This window comes from Silurus meridionalis, chromosome 6 (genome assembly GCF_014805685.1).
Source record: "Silurus meridionalis isolate SWU-2019-XX chromosome 6, ASM1480568v1, whole genome shotgun sequence".
Taxonomy (NCBI): domain Eukaryota; kingdom Metazoa; phylum Chordata; class Actinopteri; order Siluriformes; family Siluridae; genus Silurus; species Silurus meridionalis.
The window spans coordinates 4,256,911-4,284,539 of NC_060889.1; the positions used below are offsets into that span (position 1 = coordinate 4,256,911).

General features: G+C 40.3%; 6 protein-coding genes across 7 annotated transcripts; 3 read left to right on the forward strand and 3 right to left on the reverse strand.

Moving 5' to 3' along the window:
• Positions 1 to 175: 175 nt before the first annotated feature.
• Positions 176 to 2,515, reverse strand: selenot1a (selenoprotein T, 1a). The gene is made up of 6 exons (XM_046852569.1): positions 2,313 to 2,515; positions 1,618 to 1,728; positions 1,311 to 1,437; positions 835 to 922; positions 586 to 733; positions 176 to 511 (listed from the first exon to the last, which is right to left on the reverse strand). Exons 1-5 carry the CDS (start codon positions 2,498 to 2,500, stop codon positions 609 to 611), a joined length of 639 nt encoding a protein of 212 aa, XP_046708525.1. The 5' UTR covers positions 2,501 to 2,515; the 3' UTR covers positions 176 to 511; positions 586 to 608.
• A 2,371-nt stretch (positions 2,516 to 4,886) lies between these two features.
• On the forward strand, positions 4,887 to 8,425 carry LOC124387959 (stress-associated endoplasmic reticulum protein 1-like). The gene is made up of 3 exons (XM_046852572.1): positions 4,887 to 5,083; positions 6,511 to 6,586; positions 7,575 to 8,425. Exons 1-3 carry the CDS (start codon positions 5,003 to 5,005, stop codon positions 7,613 to 7,615), a joined length of 198 nt encoding a protein of 65 aa, XP_046708528.1. The 5' UTR covers positions 4,887 to 5,002; the 3' UTR covers positions 7,616 to 8,425.
• Positions 8,426 to 9,273: 848 nt separating this feature from the next.
• On the reverse strand, positions 9,274 to 13,255 carry otol1a (otolin 1a). 2 transcript variants are annotated; one of them, XM_046852050.1, is made up of 5 exons: positions 13,042 to 13,255; positions 11,946 to 12,362; positions 11,486 to 11,575; positions 11,079 to 11,150; positions 9,274 to 10,999 (listed from the first exon to the last, which is right to left on the reverse strand). In XM_046852050.1, exons 2-5 carry the CDS (start codon positions 12,325 to 12,327, stop codon positions 10,107 to 10,109), a joined length of 1,437 nt encoding a protein of 478 aa, XP_046708006.1. In that variant the 5' UTR covers positions 12,328 to 12,362; positions 13,042 to 13,255; the 3' UTR covers positions 9,274 to 10,106. The 2 variants fall into 2 exon arrangements, with proteins under 2 accessions (XP_046708006.1, XP_046708005.1); XM_046852049.1 differs by having other exon boundaries at positions 11,886 to 12,362.
• A 2,522-nt stretch (positions 13,256 to 15,777) lies between these two features.
• Positions 15,778 to 21,427, forward strand: ppm1la (protein phosphatase, Mg2+/Mn2+ dependent, 1La). Its single transcript, XM_046852705.1, has 4 exons — positions 15,778 to 17,037; positions 20,266 to 20,440; positions 20,540 to 20,701; positions 20,773 to 21,427. The coding sequence occupies exons 1-4, from the start codon at positions 16,633 to 16,635 to the stop codon at positions 21,111 to 21,113; spliced, it is 1,083 nt and encodes a 360-aa protein (XP_046708661.1). The 5' UTR covers positions 15,778 to 16,632; the 3' UTR covers positions 21,114 to 21,427.
• Positions 21,428 to 22,450: 1,023 nt separating this feature from the next.
• On the forward strand, positions 22,451 to 25,080 carry arl14 (ADP-ribosylation factor-like 14). Its single transcript, XM_046852706.1, has one exon. It carries the CDS (start codon positions 23,934 to 23,936, stop codon positions 24,522 to 24,524), a length of 591 nt encoding a protein of 196 aa, XP_046708662.1. The 5' UTR covers positions 22,451 to 23,933; the 3' UTR covers positions 24,525 to 25,080.
• Positions 25,081 to 25,409: 329 nt separating this feature from the next.
• Positions 25,410 to 27,595, reverse strand: gng5 (guanine nucleotide binding protein (G protein), gamma 5). Its single transcript, XM_046850721.1, has 3 exons — positions 27,433 to 27,595; positions 26,473 to 26,614; positions 25,410 to 25,870 (listed from the first exon to the last, which is right to left on the reverse strand). Exons 1-2 carry the CDS (start codon positions 27,511 to 27,513, stop codon positions 26,489 to 26,491), a joined length of 207 nt encoding a protein of 68 aa, XP_046706677.1. The 5' UTR covers positions 27,514 to 27,595; the 3' UTR covers positions 25,410 to 25,870; positions 26,473 to 26,488.
• Between the last annotated feature and the right edge of the window lie 34 nt (positions 27,596 to 27,629).

Sequence of the window (27,629 nt, forward strand, 5' to 3'; positions counted from 1 at the left end):
TATAGTATAACGTTTTATTCAATAAATGTGTAAATACTTTCCAATCAAAAAAAAAAAAAAAAAAAAAAAAAAAGACATTTTTTGTTAGAATTTATTTTCTTTCAACATGAACAGCTAAATATATCTATAAAAAGATTTAACAGATAAAAGAACAGACAGTGTTAAATAACCATGATTTGGGGCTAAAAAGTTTCTTTTATTAACCATAAATCTATGAAACAATGTAAAGGTTTTGAAAAAGGGGACTAACATAAATCTCGCTCTTAAATCGTACTGCTCCTGAATAAATCCTGAAGTGAACCGTTATTGCACTGCACGTGGGATTCAGTAGTAACAAACGGCCAAGAAAGGGGGTAATGTGTGTGTTTGGGGAAGAGGGCGAAGTCTCTCCGGGTGGGCGTGGTGGCGAGCGGTGGGCGTGGCATCCAGTCTGCACCGGTAGCAGGACTACTTTCAGTTCAGACCTTCATAAAGCGTCGCCTCACGACCGCGGGAGAGTCGCGCCGTCAACCTGGAGGGGCAAAGAAAAACATCAACACTAATATTGTTTTATTAGTGTGTGTGTGTGTGTGTGTGTGTACATACTTGGAAGGAACCGGAGCACTGGGTTAAGAGTGATATTGTGGAAGTCTGTCCATAGGCACGTTCATCTTCATCTCATTCTCCAGGATTTGCACCAGCTGCTGCATGGAAGGAAGGTGTCCCGACTCCAGCTTGGACCACACAGGAACATCTGGAAATGGTAGATGGCTTTACTATGGAACGGAAAGCGGTACAAGGAGAGCGCTGATATAAACCCGCAAATCTCTCCATCGAACAGTAAAGGAGCCTCACCGTTAAGCGTGATTTCGAAAGCCCCTGTCGACATGCACTGATTCTCCAGCATGTTGCTGAAGAAGAACACCATCATGCAGGCGTAGATCTGGCGGGAGTAGGCAAACAAAAAGGACAAACATTTCTAAATGATTTCTAAAGTAAATATTTCACAACGTCGTCATCTTCGATTCACACAGCAACATTTAAGCGACTAAATTTAGAGCTTATTTATCTGCAAGTCCACGGATAAATGACCGCTGGGACTTAACACATTCAGAACAGAACTGTTGTTGGAGGCTCATTAAATCCCTGATGTGTCCAACACACACACACACACACACACACACACACACTTTACCTTGGAGATTTGTTATGAGAGTACGAATGCAACGGGACTTTCATGTTGCTACGTTTAAACAGAACGGTGTTACTGTTCGAAACATTTACGCTGAAGACGTCTGTAAAACAGCTTCACCCCATGACGAGATCCTCACCTTATTCTCTTGGCTCCAAGTCCAAAGTCGTGGGGTCTCCATGCCGAACAGCATGAACGGGTCCTTGCCTACGACGATGAGCCCGATCAGGAACAGTTTAAAAATGGACAGAAAGGAAGCGATGTGCCTGCAAATAAATACGCCAAAGCATCAGTCACATTCTCCAAAACTCTTCACAATTCACACCTTAAAGTTCCTTCGTCTTTACAACATTTTCTTGTCGTTGTGGCGCACGATCCTTAAGGTTGTCGCCAAAAAGGGTACACTATATCAAAAGCATTTGTTTACACCGAATGTTTTGTCTCACCTGTAAATCGGTAGAGGAAGATAGTTCTCCCCTTCGATGCGGATGTCTGGGTACCGCTGGGACAAGGCCTGCGTGTACTCCTCAAACACCCGCTTGTAGCCTCAGGAGATACTGGAACAGACAATCAACAAAAAAGGGGCAAATCAGTGCAAATCTTAGGAAATTAGGGGTACAATGTTCACTCATTAGTCTTTGTACTACTTAACAAGTGTGACAGCCTGTGAAATTCTTTGTGAATAAGTCAATAAAAGTTACTTTTTAATACGCAAGACAAAATTCTATATTCAATCTTCCAAATCTAACCAACAGCTTAATATAAAGGCTTGACAGATGGGCCGCGTCCCTAATGAGTGTCTAATGGATATTTAGTGCACTAAGCGAGCCGTTTATTCGCCCCTCAGGCGCCCCCTAGGGAGTGCCCTAGGGAGTGCACTTAAATAGGAAGGAGAACTCGATTTGAAACGTAGCAACGTTAGTCTTTAGGGTCACGATGAATCCTAACAGGCAAAAGACGAATAAACGGGAAACCAAATCGGCTTTGTTATTAGGCATCATGTTTAGTAAGTGAATATAATAAAACATGAATAAATCATTTAGAAAAAGGGTATTTCTAATAAAAACATTAGTTAGCCCGCTGACTAGCTGCAGCAACTTTATTCGGAGCGGAACACAGAAAATGAGAAATATTTTTGTACCAGATTTGAAATTTGAGAAGTGGACCAGCCGCGAACTGCATTTTGGTTTTCCTGACTCCGTTGATTTGGCCGCCGGCGGGGTAAAGCGCGCAGGCCAGCAACAGTAACACGGCGAGCGGAAAGCAGCGCATCCTGCCTTCACCTGGCTGACTGCACCGCGGATAAACCCGACCGGAAGTAGCAGCCATGTTTAAAGGGCACAAATCGCGCGCGGTGATTGGCTAACAGCCTGGTGACGTACTTTTTCTTGTTTCGTCAACATCCGGGTCACTTGTGGCGTCCGCCATTTTGTGACGTTTCCCTTTTTTTTTTGTTAATATTTATTTAATTGTTGGTTTGTTTATCGATCGATATCTATTTATTTATTTAGCTATTTACTTATTTATCACTTTTTTTGTTTAGGAAATATTTTAACATTTGAAATGAATATTATTATGTAAATTTTTTTATTATGTTACTGATCAAACGAAAATCCTGTAAAACAAAGACGCCTTTACGATTTAAAAGTCATGTGACATTCTAAAAGTTATAACTGTGTTGTTTTTTTTTTGTTTGTTCACATAAAATTATCATGTATCAGAAAAACACCAATAAAATAATCAAAGCACAGGACAATTAGTTTGTGAGCTTCAGCAAACTTATAACAATTATAATGTTTATTAATCGACTTTGTTTTGCCAATACACACCTGGTAAATTGGGATGATACATTAAAAGAAGAAATCGTTTTTAGCAGATTTAAAATATGAGCACATCACCCCTGTTTTAATACTCTACACTGCTCCCAATCAAATCTCGCATTTATTATAAAATACTACTACTGACGTATAAAGCACTTAACGCTCTCGCACCGCAGTATCTGAGTGAACTTCTGTACCAGTATGATCCTCCACGCCTACTTAGATCAAAAGGTGCAGGCTATTTGTTGGTACCTCAGATAATAAAGACTACAGCAGGGGGCAGATCTTTCTCTTATAAACCCCACAGTTATGGAACAATCATACCATGGAACAATCAGTGTTCGGGACACAGTCTCAGTGTTCAAGTCGAGGTCTTTTATCAGTAGATTTTTCTTATGTAAAGGAGCAGATCTAGAGGGAACCTGAATATCGAGTGTTTGGTGAACTGGGATATTTGTATGCTGTCGTCCCCTCACTCTCACACGTTCGCTCAGGTTTGTTGACGGTGGTGTGGTGGGTCGTCACTTCGTCCAGGCCTGCCTCTAGGTAGTGTCCTCTTCGTTTGAAGGCCACTCTGTGCAGCTTGGGACGGTTTCTCATCAATGCCTTGGGTGGTTTCATGAAATTCCGGAGTAAGAACGGGAGCTTTGAGGATGGATTTGGACTGTAGTTAATGTCAACAGTTTCCTACACTGACTCAGAACTACAGTTTGCTTCTGATCAGCATCACTGCACCTCAACATCGTATATCTGCTATAAATGAACATTCGGTGCAACCCAGATGAGAATGGGTTCCCTCTTGAGTCTGGTTCCTCTCAAGGTTTTTCCTTATGCACCTCGGGGAGGTTTTCCTTCACCGCAGTCATCACCGGCTCGCTCATCAGGGACAAACTTATTTAAAAAGAACATATTCACTTTTAATCACCACATTATCTGTGTAAAGCTGCTTTGAGACAATGTTCATTGTTAAAAGCACAATACAAATTTAATTTAATTTTTAAATGAATTAATGAATATGAATAATGAATATATATATATATATATATATATATATATATATATATATACACACACACACACACACACACACACACACACACACACACACACACACAAAATATATACAAAAACACGTGCACAAACTTTATACTTTTAGTCTTTTTTATTTATTTATTTTCCTGTGCAACTGGAAGCTTCTGTCACCAAAACAAATTCCTGTAAAAAGTGCAAACGTACTTGGCAATAATTCTCTTTCTGATTCTGATTTGTGCCTGTACACACACAAAAGTTTTAGGTATTTGTGAAAAAAAATGCCATCTTATTTGTTTTGCACTTAGCAGGACCATCATTTGTTTTCCAACAGGACATCGACCCCAAACACACCTCTAGATTATGTAAGAGCTATTTGTTCGAGAAGCAGAGTGAAGGTGTGCTGCATGAGGTGACCCGGCCTTCACAATCACCCGATCCAAATCCAGTTGACATGACTTTGGGGTGAGTGGGAGACTGGAGGAAAAGCAGCCAACCAGCACTTAACACCCCCTGGGAAAGAAATTCCAGGTGACTACTTCATGAGGCTGACAGGGGGGATACAAAGAGAGTGCAAACATTCTTTGAAGAATCGAAAACATAATATGAATCATATTCTGGGTTATGTAACGTGTTTTTGTTGACTACATCATTCCATAGTTTGGATGTCTTATACATATATATGACGTCATGTGTCGTTTACGCAACCTTACAACTGGGTTGAACTCCCATACGTCTTTTTCCTCCCTATAGAAGTGCACTAGGTAGGACACTAAAGCTGTGCCCTCTGCTGTTTGGGATTCGGCCCCCTCGACGTTGATTGGTTGAATCCGCATAAACTTCCGCTTGGTGGGCGGAGCTACGTTTGTGAGTACGTAGCAAATAAAGAAAGGCAACTTTTTTTCTCCCTCAGTCAGCTCAGCGGCGTGTCACTGATTTCACTCGCGACTTCGGACACACAGTGGTGAAAGACTGCGTCAGGATGGTGGCGAAGCAGCGAATCCGCATGGCCAACGAGAAGCACAGCAAGAACATCACGCAGCGGGGAAACGTCAAGTCGTCGGTAAGCGCGTCGCCATGGAGATGTCCAACGTGTCAGGCTCAGTGCTAAAGCTAACGCACTTCCTCCCGAAAGCTGCACGTAAACAGGAACAACGACTCGGGAAGCGAAACTTTAATAAAAAGAAAATACAACAGAAAAAAAAAGCAAACTTTTACATTAAAAAAAAAAAAAAAAGAAACAGAAAAAGGATTCGGATAGAGGGTCCTTGGAATACTAATTAGTATGTTAGTATGCACTTATGGTACGTGTCCTATAGTATTAGTTGATTAGTATGACTGTACTTTTATTTACATACTGATTAGCATGTAAGTATGGATTTGGTATATAGCTATAGTCTGAAGTTGCACACTGATTAGTATGGTAGTATTTACTTTTAGCTGTAGATTGAGTTGTATACTGATTAGTATGGATGTATGGACATTTAGTATGTAGTTATAGTACATTTAGTACGTATCTGTAGTATTAGTTGTATACTGACTATTATGGACTTTTAGTATGTATCTATAGTATTAGTTGTATCTTGAATAGTATGGAAGTATTGACCTTTATAGTATGTATATAATGTTAGTTGCATACTGATTAGTATAGAAGTATGGACTTGTTACGTAGCTGTAGTATTTGTTGCATACCGTTTAGTATGGTAGTATGTATTTTGGTATGTCGCTGTAGTATTAGCTGCATACTGAATAGTATGTTAGTATGTATTTTTGGTATGTAGTTGTAGGATTAGTTGCATACTGGTTAGTATGGTAGTATGTATTTTGGTATGTAGTTGTAGGATTAGTTGCATACTGGTTAGCATGGTAGTATGTATTTTTGGCATGTAACTGTAATATTAGCTGCATACTGATTAGTATGGTAGTATGTATTTTTGGTATGTAGTTGTAGGATTAGTTGCATACTGGTTAGTATGGTAGTATGTATTTTGGTATGTAGTTGTAGGATTAGTTGCATACTGTTTAGCATGGTAGTATGTATTTTTGGCATGTAACTGTAATATTAGCTGCATACTGATTAGTATGGTAGTATGTATTTTGGCATGTAACTGTAATATTAGCTGCATACTGATTAGTATGGTAGTATGTATTTTTGGTATGTAGTTGTAGGATTAGTTGCATACTGGTTAGCATGGTAGTATGTATTTTTGGTAAGTAGCTGCAATATTAGCTGCATACTGAATAGTATGGTAGTATGTATTTTTGGTATGTAGTTGTAGGATTAGTTGCATACTGGTTAGCATGGTAGTATGTATTTTTGGTAAGTAGCTGTAATATTAGCTGCATACTGAATAGTATGGTAGTATGTATTTTTGGTATGTAGCTGTAGTATTAGTGTTCGTATCTTCCTATTTTAGAAAGAGCACTGTTGAAACCTTTTTTCATCGTATCTGCATAAGAGTTTTTTATTTATTTTTTTATTTTTTGCAGAAAACTAACACGGACGACAAAGGGTCAGTGGGACCGTGGCTCCTGGCGCTCTTTATCTTTGTCGTCTGTGGATCAGGTGAGTGTGTGTGTGTGTGTGTGTGAGTGTGTTCTGTCTTCAAAACGTTCACGAAACCTCATTTCATCTTCTCTCATTCAAACAACCACCAGGAAGGAAAAAACATACGGCATGTCGCCGTTCCCGTGTCCTCATATTAGCTTCGATAAGAGTGTTTTTATAAGCAAGGTCGGCCTGATAGCATGATATATATTTGGATGCAAAACAAACAAAACAGGTGGAGCTGCTCTCAGATCCGTGTGGAGAACGAGATCACAATATTTCTGAGAAAGCGAGCTGATTGGTCGTTTCAGCCCTGGTCAAACGTGAGCCGTGAATTGGGATTATTCCAGCTCGTGTTCCAGACCGTATTTGTATTAAACGTTTGACATTTTGGAACACGTTTTTGTTCCGCCTCCCTTTTTTTCCCCTCTTGTTTGTCTACCCTGAGTTTTATTGCCCTGGAACTCAGGCAGAGTTTTTATCTGATCTCAGCAGTCGTACAAACAAACACAAAACAAACTCTCTCTCAGTTCCTCTTGGGAAGAAAAAAGACGAGGAAGAATCCTGGCTCCGTTTTGTTTTTTTGTTTTTTTTGTTTTCTTTAACGCGCTAGTGATCTACATACGCTACATGGCCAAAAGTATCTGGACACCAGACTTTTCCATCCATATGTGATTCTTGCACAAAGTTGGAGACAAATAATTGTATAATATGTGGTTGGATAGCAGGAGGTTTTCACTTCCCTTCAGACCCAAACCTGTTCCAACATGATGATCTCGTTCACAAAGCGAGCGTCATTATAACCATATTTTAAAAGTTCTGGGTAGAAGATCTGCTATAAAACTCGAACCCAATTGAACACCTACATTGAGGCCGGACTTCACTAACACACTAACGCCTGAATGAAATTTTACAAATCTTCATAAAAGCTAGTGGAACATCTTCCCAGAAGAATGGCGCTTATTATAACAGTCAATGTTTTTTGTTTTGTTTTTCATCTCCACAGCCATATTCCAGATCATCCAGAGCATCCGGATGGGAATGTAACCCCGGAAGCACAGATGACGCCGACACAGCGACGACTCAACACATTCCTCCATCCTCCTGCTTTTGCAATAAAGGACTTTTCGTTTAATTGAAGTGATTCGGTTTACTCGCAACAAGTGGCTCGGTGTGCGATTCCTTTTCCTGTGCCTTATTTCCTGTGCAAGGAAAAATTTCCATCCGCTACGCTTCGTTCTTTCAGATGTGACGAGTCTTAATTACTTACATTCCTTTGCTGCAGGTGGTCATTTAAAAAAATTATCCCGTCTTTTTTTTTTTTTTTCTTTTTTTTTTTTATATATATATATATATATATATATATATAACCGACAAAAATTTGCACAAGTCGGGAGTGGAAGACCTTCTTTCGCTTTTTTTTGACCACTAATCACTTGATCGTTTCCTCTTTGATTTTGACAGTATTTTCCCGACGTGTGCTACGATCCAGATTAGTCTTTCTGGGACTCAAATGGGCTTCATCTCAGTTGCAGTTCTCAGGCACATACAGTAGTCATGGGGTGAAACAAATAATGTCATCAAGAGCATGGTTTCTGTTTGTCCTTTTCTTTTTTTTATCCACCACAGGAAATTTCTTTGTATTTGGATGGCAAAGTGCTGAGGATTTTTACTTACTTGCAAATTAATGTTTGGCAAGTAAAAGTCAATAGTAAAAACCAGAAAGGATTTTTTTTAAAACTAATGAAATTATACGCAGTAGCGCCCTCTTGCGTCCACGAGTGAATAACGCTATATATTTGGTGGGTTTCTGTTTTTATTGCAGGATTGATTGATTAAAAAATATCTATTACTATGCTTTCTGCTATTGAGGGTTTTTTTTTTTTTGTATTTATGCGAGCAAATACGAACAATAATTTAATTCAAAAATTAACTGATTAATAATTGACATCTATTAAAATGCATAAAAAACATACTCCATTAAAAAAGTAAGCAGCAAAAATTTTATAAATTTGTTTCTTTTATTTAATATTGAATTTCTACATTGGCATCTATAGAGGCATCCGTCCAGTCCGCCTTTGCAGGCTGGTAAAGAATGATTTGGCGGCCGGTATGAAAATTCCTTCCATCGCAGCGACAGCAGGCTGGAAAGGTCAGGATTTCCAGATGTTCCCAAAAGCAACTGTGAGAAAGAATCCTCATGGGTCTCTGCTTTGCCCTGGGGTCTCCATTCAACTAACTGATTTTGAGAAGCAGCATGTTTACTTCGAGGTTCCCAGATACTTGAGTTCTTCACCCAGTCACAGAGGACCATAGGTGAGGATCGAGATAAAGATCGACCGGTAAATAGAGAACTTCATGCTCAAAACCACAGACTGCAATTGTAAAACCGCTGGCCATTTTTGTCAAATCTTAAAAGTCTTAGACGTAATTTATTTTTTTAAGTAAATAAAAATTAATCAAATTAGGCAACAAATCAGAATTCTGAGATTGTTAAAAATGCTGACAGTAAAAATAAGTAGAAGATTGTGAGATGCTTTGCAAGAAAAGAAAATTATTTTATTTCAATGTATATTGATCTAATGGTATTGGGTTAAAAATGGCTGCCATTTGTCTTCACTTGACTCTCACAAAGAAAACAACATGAAAATAGCAGCACAAAGATCGAGTGCCATGTTTTGTTTTTTATTGTACAAACAGGGTGGTATCGTATATGAGCAATGCTGCTGTGGAGAGAAGTTCCCGTCACATTGAGATGCAGTCATTACAGTGAAAATACATATAAAGGACACATGCAGACGTGACTTTTCTTTCCAGTAGCAACACGCAGTGAAAAGTAAAGCCATCAATGTCCTTTAAGAAATTATATAACATCATCATCACCATCATTCTTTCTTAATTGTATGAAAATGTCTTCAACAGTAACCAAAATGAAATATTGTACTTGATCCCAGGCACATACCTCTAGACTCTCAAACACACCCAAGATTTGCTGTGAAACACAGAATCACACATTCCATAAAACAATTAAAGTACATGATTATATTTTAATTTATTCCCCTAATCATGGTATCCCAGGAACACGAGACACTAAGTGGAAAGACCGCCCTGATGCCACAGTGCAAAATGAACACATGAATACATGCTATGGATCAAGTTTATGCAATCTGACCTCAGGTATGTTTTTTGGGAGGCTGGAAGAAACCCTGGAAATGCAGACACCATGCAAAGCTCCATACTTGTGCTCAGAAGCGAACCAGGGACCCTGGAAGTGTGAGACAACTAAGTAGTTAACTTTTCAGTTTGACCACCTTCACATTCCACTACTATAACGATTGCAGTTCACTATTGCATGAATTCTACTCCTATTCTACATATAAGATGAAAATTCTGTGGGTGTCTGGAAAACCATCCCTGAAGGTGTGAGTTAATTAGTAGCTGGTCATTTGCAGTTAGTAAGCGTATAGGCTTTGGTGGGAGGCTTGTGTACAATAGTTGGCTTCTGGTGCACAGGTCTGTTCTTGGGTTTTCTCAGTTGTCATTCCTTAGTGGCATCAGCAAAGAGTAGGAAGCCAGAGAAGGTACTGTCGTCTTCGCTGCTGGAATAAATCCCATTCCAGTCCCGCAGTGTCTCCAGCCACACCTGGTCCCCGGAGGTCAGTCGGATCAGTGCCATGTTGGAGGCTTGGTCGATGTCCTGGCCATAGAGGGAGTCTCGGGTGCGCAGTTTGCGAACCCCGTTCACAACCAAGGCGGCCCGTAAAGGACGACTGCGGACTGTGATGTAGTAGGAAAACACGTAGATGCCTCCGTAGGTGCAGTTAAATTTGCTGATGTAGGGGTCCCAGTGTCCTTCCTCGTTGTAGATGACTTTGTCAAATTTGACCGGGTGGCCAGGCGGAGGGAAGGATCTGCTGGGGAAAAGTCCGACACTAAAGGCTGAGCGTTTCTGAACAAAGGGTTCTCCTTTTGAGCCCTTCATTCCCCTTTGGCCACGTACCCCTTTCAGACCTCTCATTCCTTTCATGCCGTGCATGCCTCTTTGCCCTGGTGGTCCAGGTGGTCCTCTTTTACCTGGGTCTCCCTGTGGACCTTGAGGGCCTGTATCTCCTTTTTGGCCAATTACTCCAGGAGGTCCATCTGTGCCATTCATGCCTGGCTTGCCCATGTCACCTTTAGGTCCTGGAGGCCCAGCTTCACCCTTGTTACCCTTTTCACCCTTTTCCATCGTTCCTCGTTCCCCTATTTCACCTTTTTCACCCTTTGACCCTTTTATGCCATCTTGTCCAGCAGGTCCCATTGGTCCTTGCAGGCCAATGTCTCCCTTATCCCCCTTGCTCCCATTCTGGCCAGGTTCCCCTCGGCTTCCTAGTTCACCTTTTAATCCAGGCAATCCAACATCCCCTTTGTCTCCTTTAAGACCTGGTTCACCTGGTGACATCAAAAAAGAGGCACAAATGTGCTTACCAATGACACTAAACAAGAGATCAAGATTCACAGGACAACACACCTTTATCTCCTGGTTTGCCAGCAGAACCTGGTATTCCTGGAATGCCCTTCTCTCCTGCTTGTCCTGCATCTCCTGAAGGACAAATAGGGATGTCAATTACATTTTTTATAGCTGTGCAACAAAAAAAGTAGATCTCAATGCTACATGATGGATAAAAGGCTACTGGTAGTTATTATGACTCAATCAAAGGGAAATCAAAAGCTGACATCACTCATCATGGTTTTAGCACCTTCTCCACAAGGGGCTCAGACAAATTAAACAATAGCATCAAGAACAGTCATGATCAGACTTACCCATCTGATCTTTGGCAACCTTTTCCAGACAATTCTATCACGTTAAAATTGTATGGTTGTGGATTAAACCTTTATAGGACTTTGAAAACCTGCTTAGGTATAACGTTCCCCAACCTTTTTCTCCCTGCATTCCAGGAGATCCAGGAAGTCCTGCTGGTCCTGTTGCTCCCTGAGGTCCCATCTCTCCCTTCTGTCCTAGAAGGCCTGACATGGACAGAAAGAACAACAGACAGGAAATGTTTCAGGGTGGACAATCAAATATTGCAGTTATTTTAAATCTAAATCCATATCCATCAGCTTGACTCCTTACTCCAACCTTATGTAGGGGCAATACACTCTTGGTTTTGTGGACCAACAACAACTAAAATTTAAACACAGTATATTCCATCTAAATATTTACTCAATATTTATCGCTGAAATGGATGATTTTTGGAGTGCCGGTCTTCTGGAATGTTCACCACCTCTAGCTTTCATCTCAGCCTCTACACTGTATCTTTCATTTCCTCTGTCTGACCTGGCGACCCCTTCTCTCCGATGGGTCCTGGAGGGCCCCTCTCTGGTGGACAGCACTCACAGAAGTTGAAGAAGCACTCGTTGTAGTCCAGAGTGTAGTTCCGTGGACCCATTCCGGGTGGCAGCATGGTCTCTGTGTGGTAGTCAGGTGAATAGGCATCGCTGGAGTAGGTGCTGCTCTCGGTGGAAGATGAATATGAATCTGTGAAGGACTCTGTGGTCTCCTCAGGCAAAGTGCTGCTCCAAGGAATTGGGGCCATGGTGGTGGTGAAACGGACACCCAGGCGGGTAGGTGGCGCAGAAGATGTTTCTGCAGCCTGAGTAGGCTTCTTAGTAGGCTTAGCATATAGTCGCTGTAAGTTTATGGGTGACGCTGACGTATCGGCCCCTGCTACCATCACTGAAGCCATCACAAGGATGACCAGGCAAAGCGAACTGGCCATTTTGTTGAGGAATGTGATGAGTAGCAGATTATAACCTAAAGCATGTGAAAGGAGGTTAGAGGGTTTTAAATACTAGAAAACCTTGTAGATATTTAGTAAAACTTTATGTACTATTATAATCAGATACAATGGGAACTTATTAAACTATATATATATATATATATATATATATATATATATATATATATATATATATATATATATATTAAACAAACCTATTTGTACGCCATTGTTTTGTTTTAAGTTAAAGATTACAATTCTGGTGAGGGAATGATGGACATTTTTATAAAGGTTTCTACTTTGTTGTTCTGGGAATTTTAACGCTATGAAAATTCTGCGATGCTAGCAACATTCTATTCCTGGTTTGGCCTTAGTGACGAGTTGCGGAAAAGGTGAAAAATGAATTCTTGTTGACGTGAACACAGGGTTCTTGTCTGGAATTTTTTTCTTATTTCTCCTTCTTTTACCATCAAACAGAATTTTGCTAGCTTGCTGATTTTGCTCATTTATTGCTAAACAAAGGACATGAACATTAGTTTAAAATGTTGTATGTAAAGTATGTAGTAATTATTTAAAAAACGATTATACTAAGCCCAATTAGTATTCGGGTTCACCTGTTCTTTTTTTTTTTTTTTTTTTTTTTTTGCCCGTTTTCATTTGGTGCAATTTGACGCAATTCGCTTGCGTTAAATAGGAAAACAAGACCTCCCTTACCTTTGTCGGTTCACTTCTTCTGGCGTCTTCTTCTGCCTCGTCTTCCTAACATGAGAGGGAACAACTTCGTAGCTTCCACCTTTTAACAGCCTGGGCCTCTGCATTCCCCTGGGCCTGTCCAATAACAGGCTGTTCAGCTTGAGTGCCATGTGGCGTGTCCTTGGCATGGATTCGGGGGTTGCGATACCTGAGGAGAGGAGGCTAATGTGATGCTTTCGAGGCCATATCGTATCAATCAGCCTCATTCCCAGGCATAATTTAAATTTGTGCACTCGAACGCATGTGCAATCTTCGATTTTTAGATGACTGCAATTATTAATACAGGAAACGTTGGTGCACCCTTGGGACAAAACGACGCATCATGTTAAGATTAAAAAAATAATAGGTTTGTATTTTTTAAATAATATATATATATTTATATAAGATGGTGTTGAATGGAAACAAAAGGAAAATTTTTAAATGCATGTATATTTAGGTCAATTTTTCTTTTGTTTTCATTCAAACATGCAAACCTTTGCATGTGTAACTTCAGAAAGGCTGCTAGCATATTCCTCAAAACAAACAAAAAAATCTAAATGCTAAGCAAAAGGTTCAATGAGTCATAGTTTTCCCAAGGATCAAAGAGATTTAGGAACTTGGGGGATTTTAGTCTAGCCTCTGTAGCCATGTACACTTGGGAGCGCAAGGTCTCATACCTAACACCCCTTCAAAAAGCACCACCGAACGCTAACCCCTTCACCAGAAACGCACACAATCGACTTTTGAGAATAGTAAATAAGGAAAAAATTCCTAAATGAACCCTGGGGTGAAGACTTTCTGGCGAGACGCGGCATGTTTTTCAAGGCTCCCTGTCCGTTTGGCAGAAGCTCAAAGGGAAGCTCGATAATCAAAGCCGACGAGAGATTGGACCACAAAACAAAGCCGTGGCCACATTTCTGAAGCCCACCTAAAGGAAATGTAGCACTTGTGACTTTTAGACTCCAGAAGGGTTACAGTAAGGGGAAAAGTGTTGGTTTTAGATGGTGTATAATGTTCATATGGTTCAGGGACTTCATATCTTGACTTCAAATCCGATCCGTACGAGAAAACACTCGCAACTCAGATGGTTTCGTTGATTGCATTGCATTCATTCATTTGCTCGATTGACTTTTTTTTTTATTTTTTTTTATCAAAAACTAACTTGCAAGATTTAAAGATTGGATGACCTAACACAGCCTTTTAAACTAAATTCTGATTGGTTGGTTCATTTTCCTTGGCAGCAAATCAAATCATTTTAATGTTAATGTTCTATAGTGGTTTCTATCGAAACAAGGACTTGTACAGCAGATGTGAACACAATACTGTTACAGTATTTAACAAAACTTTGTGTAAGATTTTGTTTTAATTAACATTTATGGAAGGAGTCTCCAGTGCAAGAGCTTCGTACCAATCAGAATAAAAAGCTGTTATGAAGGATTTGCATTTTATTACCTTTAATAGAAAGACAGATGGTTTATAGCTGCTATAACATAAGCGATAACAGGAACTAATTCGTTTCATGGACACAACATTAAATGTGACAATAAATGAAAAAAACACTTTATAAGAAAATAATTCACTACAGAATGGCATCTCGTATCGTTGGCTGTAGATCTTAAAGCTTCACTCATTTTTGTCCGGTGATCACTTAACAAACTACAAACGATTGCAACAGACTCTAAATTAGTTCGTTTTCCCCTCAACGTAGAGTTAAAATAATTTAATTAAATTCCAATTAGAGTTGAATCCATATTCCTGAACGTATACACGCTTTAGCGCTCTCATCTTTCAGTTCCCCTCCTATTACTCCAGCAGACTCAAGGGCGCCATTTGGGAGGACAGAACGGTTACCTGAGCTACAGATACCTGCTTTCTTTCTCTCTCGCTTTTGCTCTCTCCCTACAGGCTCCTACAGAGGCCGCAGAGATCAGTACCTGACGAAAGATCTTTTACGTGCCTCTGCCTCTCAGTGGGTTTTATTTATTCAGTCCTTAGAAATCCTTTATCCTTAAAGACCCCTTCAGATTTGCAACCAAACGCACACCAACATACAGGCAAAGAAACTGTAATGAAATGTAATGTTTCTAAATCATCATAAGTAACTTTATTATTTATTCACCACAATTGTTTTTTGTAATTAAGCATTTTTTAATGAACAAAAACAGGTTTTAAACATCGAGCTGATTCTTTGCTGTGAGATTATTATAATTATTATTTCAATGTTTAAATGAAAAATGCTTTGGTAGAAAATATATAGAGGCCATCTAGATAGTCATTATTACTTTTATTTATTTTTTTATATTCATTCTCAGGCAATTCTTAGTCACTTCATTTCAATTAGTGGTTATTTATTATTTTTTTTATTTAGCAGATATGTAATAAATTACTCTACCGACGTGTACATAAACATAAACCACCTTTTTAGGAACAAACTCATCCCTTTTCTTTGTTTTAGTCCTTTCCAGCAAAGACATCATCAATAAACACCACATGGGACAGCGTCATTGGGTGACTGAATATGGAAAGCCAAATGGGTCGTAATTGTGGCAAATGCGATCTGGTTTTTGGGGCAGGCGTCTAAGAGCTTTTAGGATTAACAGCGTTCAGTGTCAAAAATGACATGTACAAACATTTGGATCACGTGAATGTCACGTGAATTGATAGCGCTCACGTTTCGGAAAAAAGGCTTTACAGCAGTGGATCCCAACAAGTTCTTCACCGACCTGGCTGTCCATGTTCCGTGGAGGGTCCGCATATTTTCGCACCCAATAACGTGCATATTATTAGTATTATACAAATTTTATGATTTTATTACATATATATTAAAAATTAAACTAACCATAATGCAGAATCAGAGGGAGCTTAATTTATTGATGGCAAAAAATATATACTGCAGCTAAAACGAGTGTGGAAAAATTGGGCGAAATTTTTTAAATGTTTTTTTAACAAACACCATGCAAACAGCGAAAGTCATTTAAATGTAAATGAACATTCAAATTTAATGGCTGAACATAAACCTTTTTTTAATTCTTTCTTCTCGCGGCCCTGTTCCAAATGATCCGCAGACGCGTATCTGGTGTTTATGGACCCCTGGATCACATCTCCTCTGGTCCATTTGATACTAGTCTGCCCTGGTTTGGACCTCTTTGGCCTTCCACGTGTCAGAGTTTGGAGGATGGTGTGGTCCGCACCCCGCACAGGCCACTTCATCCCCATTGTTGGAATAATTGCGCACTGAACAGGGTTCCTCAGAACGAACCGGGACATTATTGCAAAGAGAAATAGAGATAATTGGATATATTTCGTCTCGATTTGCAGTATTGCTTGTTGACTACAGGCTGTAGGATTTCTCTTTTTAATTACAGACATCTCTCGCATCATTCGCAGCATCTCCAAGATCCGAGAAACTGCGGTGCGTAAAAAGCGCGTTTCCTTTCCAAGGACACGGGGATGACAGCAGAGCGTCGGAGCTCCTGGGATTTCCCATTCTGCATCATGGCAGTGATTTGAAGCGTGCGTGTGTGTGTGTGTGTGTGTGTGTGTGTGTGTTATGAGTAAACAGTCGTCAGTGTGATGATAGGAGACGTAATGACGCTGTTGTCTCTCTTGGGTCGCATCATGCGTTATTTCTTGCTCCGACCGGAGACGTTGTTCCTGTTGTGCATCAGCCTGGCCCTATGGAGCTACTTCTTCCACACGGACGAGGTGAAGACCATCGTCAGGTCCAGCCGCGACGCGGTCAAGATGGTCAAGGGCAAAGTGGCCGAGATGATGATGATGCAGGACGTGAACGGCGGCGGCCTGCACGTGATGGATGGCGAGTTCTCCAAGACCTGGGGCTTCAAGAGTCACAACGTGGCTGTGTACTCCATCCAAGGCCGCAGGGACCACATGGAGGACCGCTTCGAGGTGCTCACCGACCTCGCCAACAGGAGCCACCCATCCATATTTGCCATTTTTGATGGACATGGTGGCGAGGTAAATAAAAAAAGGATAATGTTTATGCTGCATATTTGACACACATGAATGAGGTTCCTGTAAAGTAACACACAAGGAATTATCCATCATGACCCTAGACACACATTGGTACTGATGTGTGGATCAGGTGGTGCTTTGGGCCATTCATCCCCAGGGATACCAGTTTTTTTGTCTAATCATTTTCTCTCAGTCTTCATAGGAAAAGGGTCAAAATTATAGCTCAAGATGCTTAAGAGTTAAGATTAAATATCACAACCTTATGCATTAAAACATTTGCATTACCCTTTTCATATCCTGTAACATCTGCTTCACTTTAACCTGCGCTTTAATGTTATCAAGGGTTGACAATGTATTCAAGTAAAAGTTGTGAAGGTCCAATTACATGAATGTCCTTGTTTTGACATGAACGGCGGCCTTTTAAATCTTGATCATATCTAGGTCATAGCTATAAATAACACAATTTGAAGTGGCTATGTTTGGATTTGTACTGGCGATTATCATTGTTGACCAATGCCAAACACTCACAGATACAGATTAGAAATCTGTTTTAAACTTGGAGAGAAAATAAACGTACACTTTTCTGTGCCCGGGTTTTGATCCGAATCTCAGTCCACCACTTGACGACCCCTGGTTCAAAGCGCACAGACTTCGGATCCCGCTTTTGATCAATCTGTTCAGATAATCACAGAGAGCCAAAGTCTCATTCGGAGAACAATGCCTTCACTTAAACGAGCTAATCTGAGAGCCAGTGAAATCCCTAGACAATTGTATTTGTTCATAGCTTCCCTCCCCCAGTCTCTAAAACCATCTGCTTCTAGGCCTCCAAACCCTTAGTTCCTCTTGGGATTATACCAGATGCTCAGCTTCATTCCATTCTAGATATTTATCAGTTTAAAGTTACCCTCTGTTCTGAGATGTTGCTGAGATTGTGGATATCGTCCGCTGAGAGACGGAGCCCTAATGCCACATTGTTCTACAAGAATAAACTCACAAGCTGTAATGTTCATTTAGTACGATGCTGTATTTCATCATTGATTTATCACTTCTGCTTCAGAAGAGTAAAGATCTTACAAAGACTATACATGTTCTCAATCATGTAGGTTGATGTAGAGCCATCAAGCTTTGGAAATTATTAAATTTACGTGTAAGTTTATTGCCTATAAGTTCGTTCCTTATAACTTTATCTTTAATGAGTGGCAACTGTGGCAGGAAAAAACACTTTTAGACAGCATGAGGAAGAAACCTCGAAAGGAACCAGACTCAAAAGGGAACCCGTCCTCATCTGGGTGGCACCGAATGTCAGCTTGTCAACTTCGTCATAGCTTAAAATATACCGCATTTCCGCTCAAAAGCCTTGAACAACTTATTAAAATGGACGTAATGTTAGCGGAGGGAGGTTTGGTAGGTTTTTTTTATCCAAGATGGCATTAATGGTGGCAATACTGAGATTGTTTTGAGTTTTCAGTATAATGCAGTTAATCCTTAATTGCTTAGTTTTATGCTTGTGTTGTTTTCATCTCTGTCTTCTGGATAAAATGTTCCATCATATGAATGCAGTTGAATAATTAGTCTTCATGTGCCCAGAGTCGGCCATGTTTAAATTCACAGTATTTGCACTAAAGGCTTTGATCTTGTGTCTGTGGATAAGATGGCAAGATGTCTTCCAGGAAAAAGTTTTTCTCCCCCCAACCAAAAAGACCACAATTCTTCAACAGTTTCACCTTCATGTTATTTTACTGGCTCACAAAACCGAATTTCGTGAATTCAGAGGTCCGGATAAAATAAATTACCAGCTAATATGCTTGTTTTTCATGTCCCTCATACTTTCCCTTTTAGGGAATTAGCAATCCTGTTGAAGAATTGTCTCGCATAATGCTGTGTCAAAAGGTCAAACATCATCAAATCTAATGAGTGAGAATAAACATTCATCTATCACTGTGATGAGATGCTCTGTTTCTCTGCTGCTCTTTAAAAAGCAGTAGGATTTGTAAAATAAATACGTTCGCCTACATTAGTTACAAAATGACCGACCACTGATGTCAGGAGCCTGGTATTTTTTTTCCCCGAACAGCTTAAAAAAAAAAACTCTGATAAATGGCTTAATTTGAATCCTCGCTATTACTGGAAAGCATTAATAATTCCAGGACCTCTAACCATACATTTATCACATAATTAATATCCAGAAATATCTTCTGAATACCGTCATGTGTGTTGAATAAAGTTGGCCTGGCTGATTCTGGAAAAGAAGTCGAGGCTACGTGCGTGGAAATATGAGATCCACACAAACACTTAGGTTATAAATAACCGGCAGATGGACTTTCAAATGTTACATCATTCGATGGATGTGGAGTCTTGTAGAATGGCATGTGAACTCTTTGAGGACGAGATCTCAGAAGACATCAGCTGGACATCTTGTGCAAACTTGAAGCCGTCTGCTTATGGCATGGCATGCGACTCGCACTGTATTTGTATATATGCTCGTATGTATCCCACACTTCTCAAATGAGCTATCAAGATTGCTTTACGCTCCTGAGAGGTGAGACCAGGTGCAGGTGGACACATGGCATTTTCCAAATCCATGAAGGTGATACCAGTTTTATCTTGGCATTATTACAATTTGGCATGATTTGAAAATAAAATGGCATCACATGAACAATTTTAAAGTCGATCCAGACGGTGTGATTTGTGAATAAAGGTCACCTCAGGTCATACCTTTCCCAAATCCATTGTTGTTCACCAGTAACATTCAGATTGCTATATATATATATATATATATATATATATAGTTTTCGAAAAACAGCATTGCTGCAATTCTTTCCACTCGAGTCCCAATATTAAAAGCACAAGGAAACCTTTTGTAGATGCCGAACATGTAAACCATCTTTCGCTCCTATTTTAGCGAGACCCATACAACACAGTGTGTGTAAATAAATTCACGTAGAAAAATCTACAATGTATTTTTAGGAGGTAGAACAAAATTGCAGCCAGGACTGAAGGATTCTTTTGAAAAAAAATATATATATATAAAAAAGACGGATATTACATCGTCTCTGATTTCATTATCGTCAGGGAGATTTGTGAAATGCAGTGTAAGAAAACAGAAAGGAAAGATTCAGGTTGGTAAAGAGGATGATGCTCTCAAAGCGCAGGAAGGATATATTGCAAAAAGATTTGAGGGTATCGAAGGCTTAGGGGGTTTGCGGTTGACTTTTTTATTCATGTTTCCAGGCAGCTGCTGATTATGTAAAGGCTCATCTGCCCGACGCTCTGAGACAACACCTGCAAGCTTCCGAGCGGGAGAAGAAGGACAGCCAACTTTCGTTCGCCTCCATCCTGGAGCAGCGTATCCTTGCTGTAGACCGGGACATGGTGGAAAAGTTTTCTGCCTCTCACGAGGAAGCGGGTAAGCTGGAAAAGAACCTCCTGAAGAATCTTGAAGTGCACAAGATTTGAAATCTGTTTTAGAAGCAAATGGACTGAATAGGATGAAATCCGTCTGTAGGTACGACGTGTTTGGTGGCTTTGTTGTCGGATCGAGAGTTGACGGTGGCGAACGTGGGTGACTCACGGGGCGTTTTGTGCGATAAGGACGGTAACGCCGTGGCTTTATCTCACGACCACAAACCCTATCAGCTGAAAGAGCGCAAGCGGATCAAACGTGCAGGTGAGAATGCGAGAGTGCGTAGAATGATTTGTCATTGTGATTTTTATACGTGTATGTCTTTTTTCTTTCAGGGGGCTTCATCAGCTTCAACGGCTCCTGGCGAGTGCAGGGCATCCTGGCCATGTCGCGCTCGCTGGGCGACTATCCACTGAAGAACCTCAACGTGGTGGTCTCTGACCCTGATGTGCTGACCTTCGACCTTGACAAACTACAGCCGGAGTTCATGATCCTGGCTTCGGACGGCCTGTGGGACGCGTTCAGCAACGAGGAGGCCGTGCGCTTTGTCCGCGAACGCCTCGACGAGCCGCACTTCGGCGCCAAGAGCATAGTGTTACAGTCGTTCTACCGCGGCTGCCCCGATAACATCACTGTCATGGTGGTCAAGTTCAAAAGCGACAAGAACGGAGACTAGAGCTTTATTATTTTTTCCTTTAGAACTTTTCTATAGAAACACATGCTTCCTAAGAATATCGTTTTTTTTCTTCCCAGACGTGCCAAACAGACAACCTTTTCCTCTAATTTAACCCGAGAAACGCCCAGTGAACTGGCAACTGATCATGCATCTATTTTTTTATTTCATATAAAAATATCAAATTCTGCCTGAACATATCATATGGGTCTTGGCTACAATACATGGATGCTGCTTATGATCTGCTAACGCTAGTAGTGCTCGGGTTAAAAAAACGAATCCTGGTGATTAAAATCGAATAAAGGAAATCATTCGGCTTTCTGATTTTTTTTGTTGTTTGTAGAAACCAGTTTTGGCAACGATTTAATACCGTATTCGGTTTACACAGTCAGATTCGGATTAAAGCTCTGGCTTGTTCAGGTAAGTGTGGTACAGCTCTAGATGTTCTAATTAATTATTTTGGAATAAAAGTGGTTTAAACTGTGCACTGAAATAAAGTTATTACAATACACTCATATATGGTATGTAGCCCAATCTCAAAGGAAGTGATGCCACACTAGCTCAGGCAATGACACCTCCACACTAAGAGAGGGTGGCGTTTCCGAATCTGACACTTCCTGTTTTGTTCTGTGAATTAAATCAGGACTCATTGTGATACAAATGTCTATTAAACGAAAACTAAAAAAAAGAACTTGCTGCTTACAGGTCAAGTACTTACATTCATAGTATTTGGCAGATGCCCTTATCTAGAGCAACTTAGTTATCTCATTTGTTGGGACTTGTTTAAGACCTCAGCTTGGCAGTGCTGGGATTTAAACTCGCCTCCCTTTAGATCAAGTCTTGACTACTGAGCTGCCACTACCCTTGAACAGGTCTCATTTCTAGACATATCTACACCCATCACTTATGAATACTTATGCAAGACACTGTATAGTCCAAGCAAAATACAAAAAAAGTGGTCAACTTGCCAATCCCAATGTAACTGGTCAAGTTATATAACAAATAATTAATTACCCAGTAGTAACAACTGAGTAAATGAAAGTATTAATAAAAATACAGGGCTACAAAATGTGTACACAGTGCTAGGTAAGTAACATAATGGATATTACAGCAACAAATCTATATGCAAATCGGTGCATCCCAATCCCTGAGAGTTCTTGTTGATTCATGACTAGGTTCCTGGCAGTGGTGCTCATTCCATCATGGCCCCAGTGTCAGGAGGGTTTTCTCAAAATAGTGCCTGTGTTGTAGATCCAACTATTTGAACTATTCACAGCACCGACTCCTGTTACTTCGACTCATAGAAAGTCCTCACTCGCACTCTGTGCTGTTACTGGAACTGACCACAATGATTAGTTACAAGGGACCAGTATAAAGCTGAACACACATACACACTCTCACACTCGGCTCACGAGGTCTCTTTATAGACGCCTGGGCTTTTGTAGAACAAGCTTGTTGAAGAATATGGGTCAGTGTGGTCTAAGATCCACCGATAAGCAAATGCTTTGCCTCGGATCAAGAGGATCGATGTGCGAGGACTTGACCAGGTCTTTCGAAATGACCCCCGCTATTCGGGTCTTCAAGAACGGGATGTGCCTTGTTTCACGCCTGAAGAGGTGCCTGGGTGTCTCCAAGGAGCAAAGAAAGCGCAGCTCGCCAAGGAAGATCAGGAGAAGCAGCTGCAACTGTATGGCGCTTGTTTTCGTCGAGGACCTGGCTGGAGGAGTTTGGATGACGCCAGAGGAAAGCAGGGGAAGAACATGAGAAGGATGAAAATACAGACTTTGGTTTCACCTTTAAGATCATCATGTGATGTCATCGGTGATGACGCTTCTGTAGCGGTCTAGCAGGCCTGAAGGCCAGGAGAGGAAACGTGCATGGCTGGAATCATGTGATGCATTAATTCCAGTGTGAAGAATTTTTTTTTTAATTCCTTTAATTTTTGGAGTTGAGGAAAGTGTTGGACCAGAATTCAACAGTGTCATTAGTCCAACATTCATTCCTTTCTACTTTCTTTCTTCCTTTCTTTCTTTGGAATCTTGGGAAATTATTTGAGGACTTTTGGGTATGAAAATGTTGTAGTATGTCAATTTATGTAGATTTATATCCAACAAAACCTTTCATCTATGGAAAATTTCAGGCAGGTTCCAAAGAATCTTTTGGCTAAAAAAAACACGTGTATTTTGATAATTTTGGTCCACAAACATTTAAACCGAACTTGAAGAAATTTGAGAAGTTTACTTTCTCCACCAGTTTGCTTCCTAAAACGATGAGTGATAAATGTATGAATTAATGACATAAACATTATAATTTCAGTGCAAGACAAAATGTTTTCCTGCCTAAACACCTCTTCAAAAAAAGGTTCCTCGAGAAATTCTTGGCTAAATAGATTTTACATAGCGAATCAATCAGGGCTCCCTACAAAACCTTTGGCTCTAAAAGAACCAACCAAAGAACCATTCAGGGTCTTCAGTTTAAATTTGGACACAAATGTCAAGCATGAGATGGTTTTCACCCACTGTGTTAAATAATTAAGGAATGTATGTGGTGATGCACGATAAATAAGTAAAGCAGGAAATGGACCCAAAATAAACATAGTTTGGGCCATTGAGTTCTATGTTTTGGAGCTAATGGTGGCCGTGTAATGGAAGTATAAGATATACAGCACTTCCTGAGGGAGTCACCATAATACTTTGACCCCTTCGCCTTATCATAAAGCTCTAAAATGTGATAAGTGAGCTAGGACATGGGTAATAAATCAACCAGTGAGGAGGAAAAATCAACACTTTGTTTAAACAAGGCAGCAAGCTTGAGTTCCTGCACATGGGCCTAAAAGGATCGAAGTTCCCCAATGCTCGCATTCTCCTCCTGGGCCTGGATGGAGCCGGGAAATCTACGCTCCTCTTTAAACTCAAGTACAACGAGTTCTTCCAGACTGTCCCGACCATCGGCTTCAACGTGGAAATGATGGAAGCGAAGCAGAACAGAAAGAAGATCACGCTAACTGTATGGGACATCGGAGGACAGGAGAAGATGAGAAAGTACTGGAAAAGTTACTATGAAGACACAGCCGGGATCCTGTTCGCTGTTGACTGTGGGAACCGGAGGCGTCTGGACGAGGCAAGGCGAGAACTGGAGCGTGTGCTGAAGAACGAGCACCTCCGAGGACGTCCTGTAGTCATTCTGGCTAACAAGCAGGATAAAGAAGGAGCCTTGACTGCAGCAGAACTCACGGAGGCATTTAACCTGAGGAAGATCTTCAGCGACAGGGACTGGTTCGTTCAGCCGTGTTCAGGAAAGACCGGCGCTGGAATTCCAGAAGGGTTCAGGAGGCTGGCACACCTGGTGAAGACCACCTCCGACAACAACATTAAAGAGACGGTGAAGTATTTAAAGAAGTCAGTGAGGAAGTAACAGTTGAACCAGTCGTGGTTCCGTGATCCAGAACTTGTTTATAGATAATTAAAATATACAGAATCTGTGACCATGGAAAAATGTTTATTTAAGATAATTAATTCATGAAAATGTACTTATTGAATCATGTGATCTGTTTTTGTGAAAATGTTTTCCAAATGTTCTTCATCATTCAGTTCTTCACATTTAGTGGAGCGTTAATTTTCACCCGATGAGTGAATTTCTTGAATTTCATATGACTTCTATTTATTTATTTATGTAAACCAACGAATATCTACATGAATCATATGAACGGTGTACTGATCAAAGGCCAAGGTCCAAGTTTTAGTTCCAAGCTGAATGTTCAGGTTTTGGTTTTTTTTCTTTCTTTTTTTTGTGTTCACTGTATTTTTTCAACTCTTTCAAATTTAACATTAAAAATATTTAAAAAATCCTATTTTTGTATATAATGCATATAAAGATATAATCACAGCACTTGGTCAATGATGTAGCCATTTTAAACACAAGATATCAAACTTATTCTGACCAAATATCCAATCATTCTAACCAAATTATTAAATTAATAAAGACCAGAGTATATCATTTATTCCTAAAGGATTATCTGTTATTATTTTAGATTTATCTGATCAGGTTTATTCCAGCCAGATTATCTGATCACTTTGGACTAAGTATCAGATTCACTTGCCAGTAACTTTTATCAGATTAGTTTTAACCACATTACCTGGTTTATTCTGACCAGATTATTTTTCAAGAACACATTTAACACATTCAATTCACGGATCTTAGACGAATTCCTGATCTTCTAGAATGTGGAAAACAAACTGAACATTGTGGAGATGTTCTGCGTGACCCCCCACCTCAAAATCAAAACACTTCAATGCGACATTGTGTATAAATCACTGGTTTATTCAGTACAAAAAAAGGCTGAAGGCAAAGGCATAGAAAATGAGCACACGGTTTAAAAAACAAAGGCACAATAAATTAGAACAGCTGCTGCTCTGCCACAAGAAATAGAAAAGTCTTTTGACTGTGGCTGTGAGACTTTGAGGGAATTTTATTGGTTTGTGATCCACATACGATCACGTATGACACAATCAGTGGTCACGAGTTTAAAACAACAACAAACAAAAAAAAAAAAACCACATTTTACACCGTTTTAATAGTAATGTGGGGTTCAGAGTTTGTGCTCCAAAAACGTGGAACATCCAGTGTGAGGGAACTTATTTGAGCGATTTGATGCCCTGCGTGTGTATGAGAACACGTTTACAGGGCAGTTGGCTGTTTTATTTTGTAGGTTACGGCAGAATCGGATTCTTGGAATCAGAAAACACCACAGGAAATGAGACCTGAAACAGAAAAATATAAACTATATGAACACACAATTCATAGGCACACAATTGTACCATTTGGAAGGCACACAATTGTCTTTGGATGCAGTGGCACATGTTCAAATAGGAAGCAATTCAAAGATCTCCTACTAAGGAGCTCAAACCTTAATGAAAACTTACTAGCTGCAGAATTTGTAGAAACCCAAAATGATTATATTTCAGGTTTATTCTCAATTTTAAATACAAAAAAAATTAAAAATCGAAAAGATGGTGCAATTTAGAAATTTTACCACCACTCCTTGGTATTTGGTCCATGACGTGTCCATGTCAAATATAAACAGAACAGGTTTTAATCTGAACCAGGCGATCAGGTTTTAATCTGGCCCGGGCGATCAGGTTTTAATCTGAACCGGGCGATCAGGTTTTAATCTGGCCCGGGCGATCAGGTTTTAATCTGGCCAGGGCGATCAGGTTTTAATCTGAACCAGGTGATCGGGATTATTCCGACCTTGCGTCTCTCTCTTTATTATGGTTCCTGGACCACTAATTCATTGCCAAAAGGTAATTCATTTCTTTAAAAAAAAAAAGAATATTTTGTAATAAACAACAGTTTTTCTGACCAGTCGACAGGAAGCGTCAGACAAAAGAGCAGAGCTTTTGCGTCCTAAATGGGTTGGTGCTGGAGGACACGCCGGTGAGCAGCGGATCCTGGGGAGCGTTCTGCATGCAGAACTGCTGGAGCTCCGCCGCCGCCTGAGACACCTGCAGCACAAGGAACAAAACGAAGAAGACCTACAGCATTACAACTCTGTGACACCAAATTCTCCGTACCGATCGGTCAATGATTATTTTATAAACCCCGGCTAATCCAGTTCATATTCGGGGAAGGAGTCTCCAGTGTCAGCTCTTTAAAAAAGGTTTGCTGGGGTTTTTTCGATCGATTTCAAGGAAGGAAAGAAAAAGTCAAATAAAGCTGCTGAGGACACGTCTGTTTACAGCTGCCACAACACAAACAGTAAATACTAACAATAGCCAGTTATTTACAGTTTAAATGCAGTTTTTTTTTTATTGATAACACCTACACCCTGCTGTAGTGTAAGAGGAATAAAACACTGCTGTTGTAGAAACAGAAAAGCAACCAAGGCAGAAAGGAAACCGGAAATCAGAGTCCATTCGTGTTCAAACCAGCGCCCTTTAACACACGTCACTTCCGGTGGGGTCAATACTACATTAATGTTTTTAAATGTTAGTTGTTGGGTTTTTTTTGTTTTTTAAATAAACTAATTAAGACTCGCGCTATGGAAGCTAAACAGCGTTATCTATTGAACCGAAACTCTCGTAAGGCTAGCTCGGCAATCAGTTTTGCTTCTTGGCTACAAAGATAAGATCGTTTATAATCTTAGCATTGAGACCAATAAACTATAATCGGATTTTGATAAGAATAAACGTTTAAAGTGAATCCAGACCCCGCGATTAGACGCGCTTTGATACACCCCAGGCCTACGCCCTTATCCGGCTGGGCGAGTTAGCATTTCGCTAACTTAGAATCCAAGCACCGAGAACCGAGCAAACTTTCACACCTTCACCCTGTTGATGTTCGCCTCGAAGCGCAGCTGCTGCACGACTTTCTTCATGGCGTTTACGTTGGCTGCTCCGGACATTGTGGCGGATTCTCGACCAAAAAAAACCGCCGAAGAAACAGCGGACTGAACCGAGCGCTTTCCGTTATGTAGAATAAAAAAAATGGCGGCCGTGAAGTACGGAAAGCCAAGAGGGT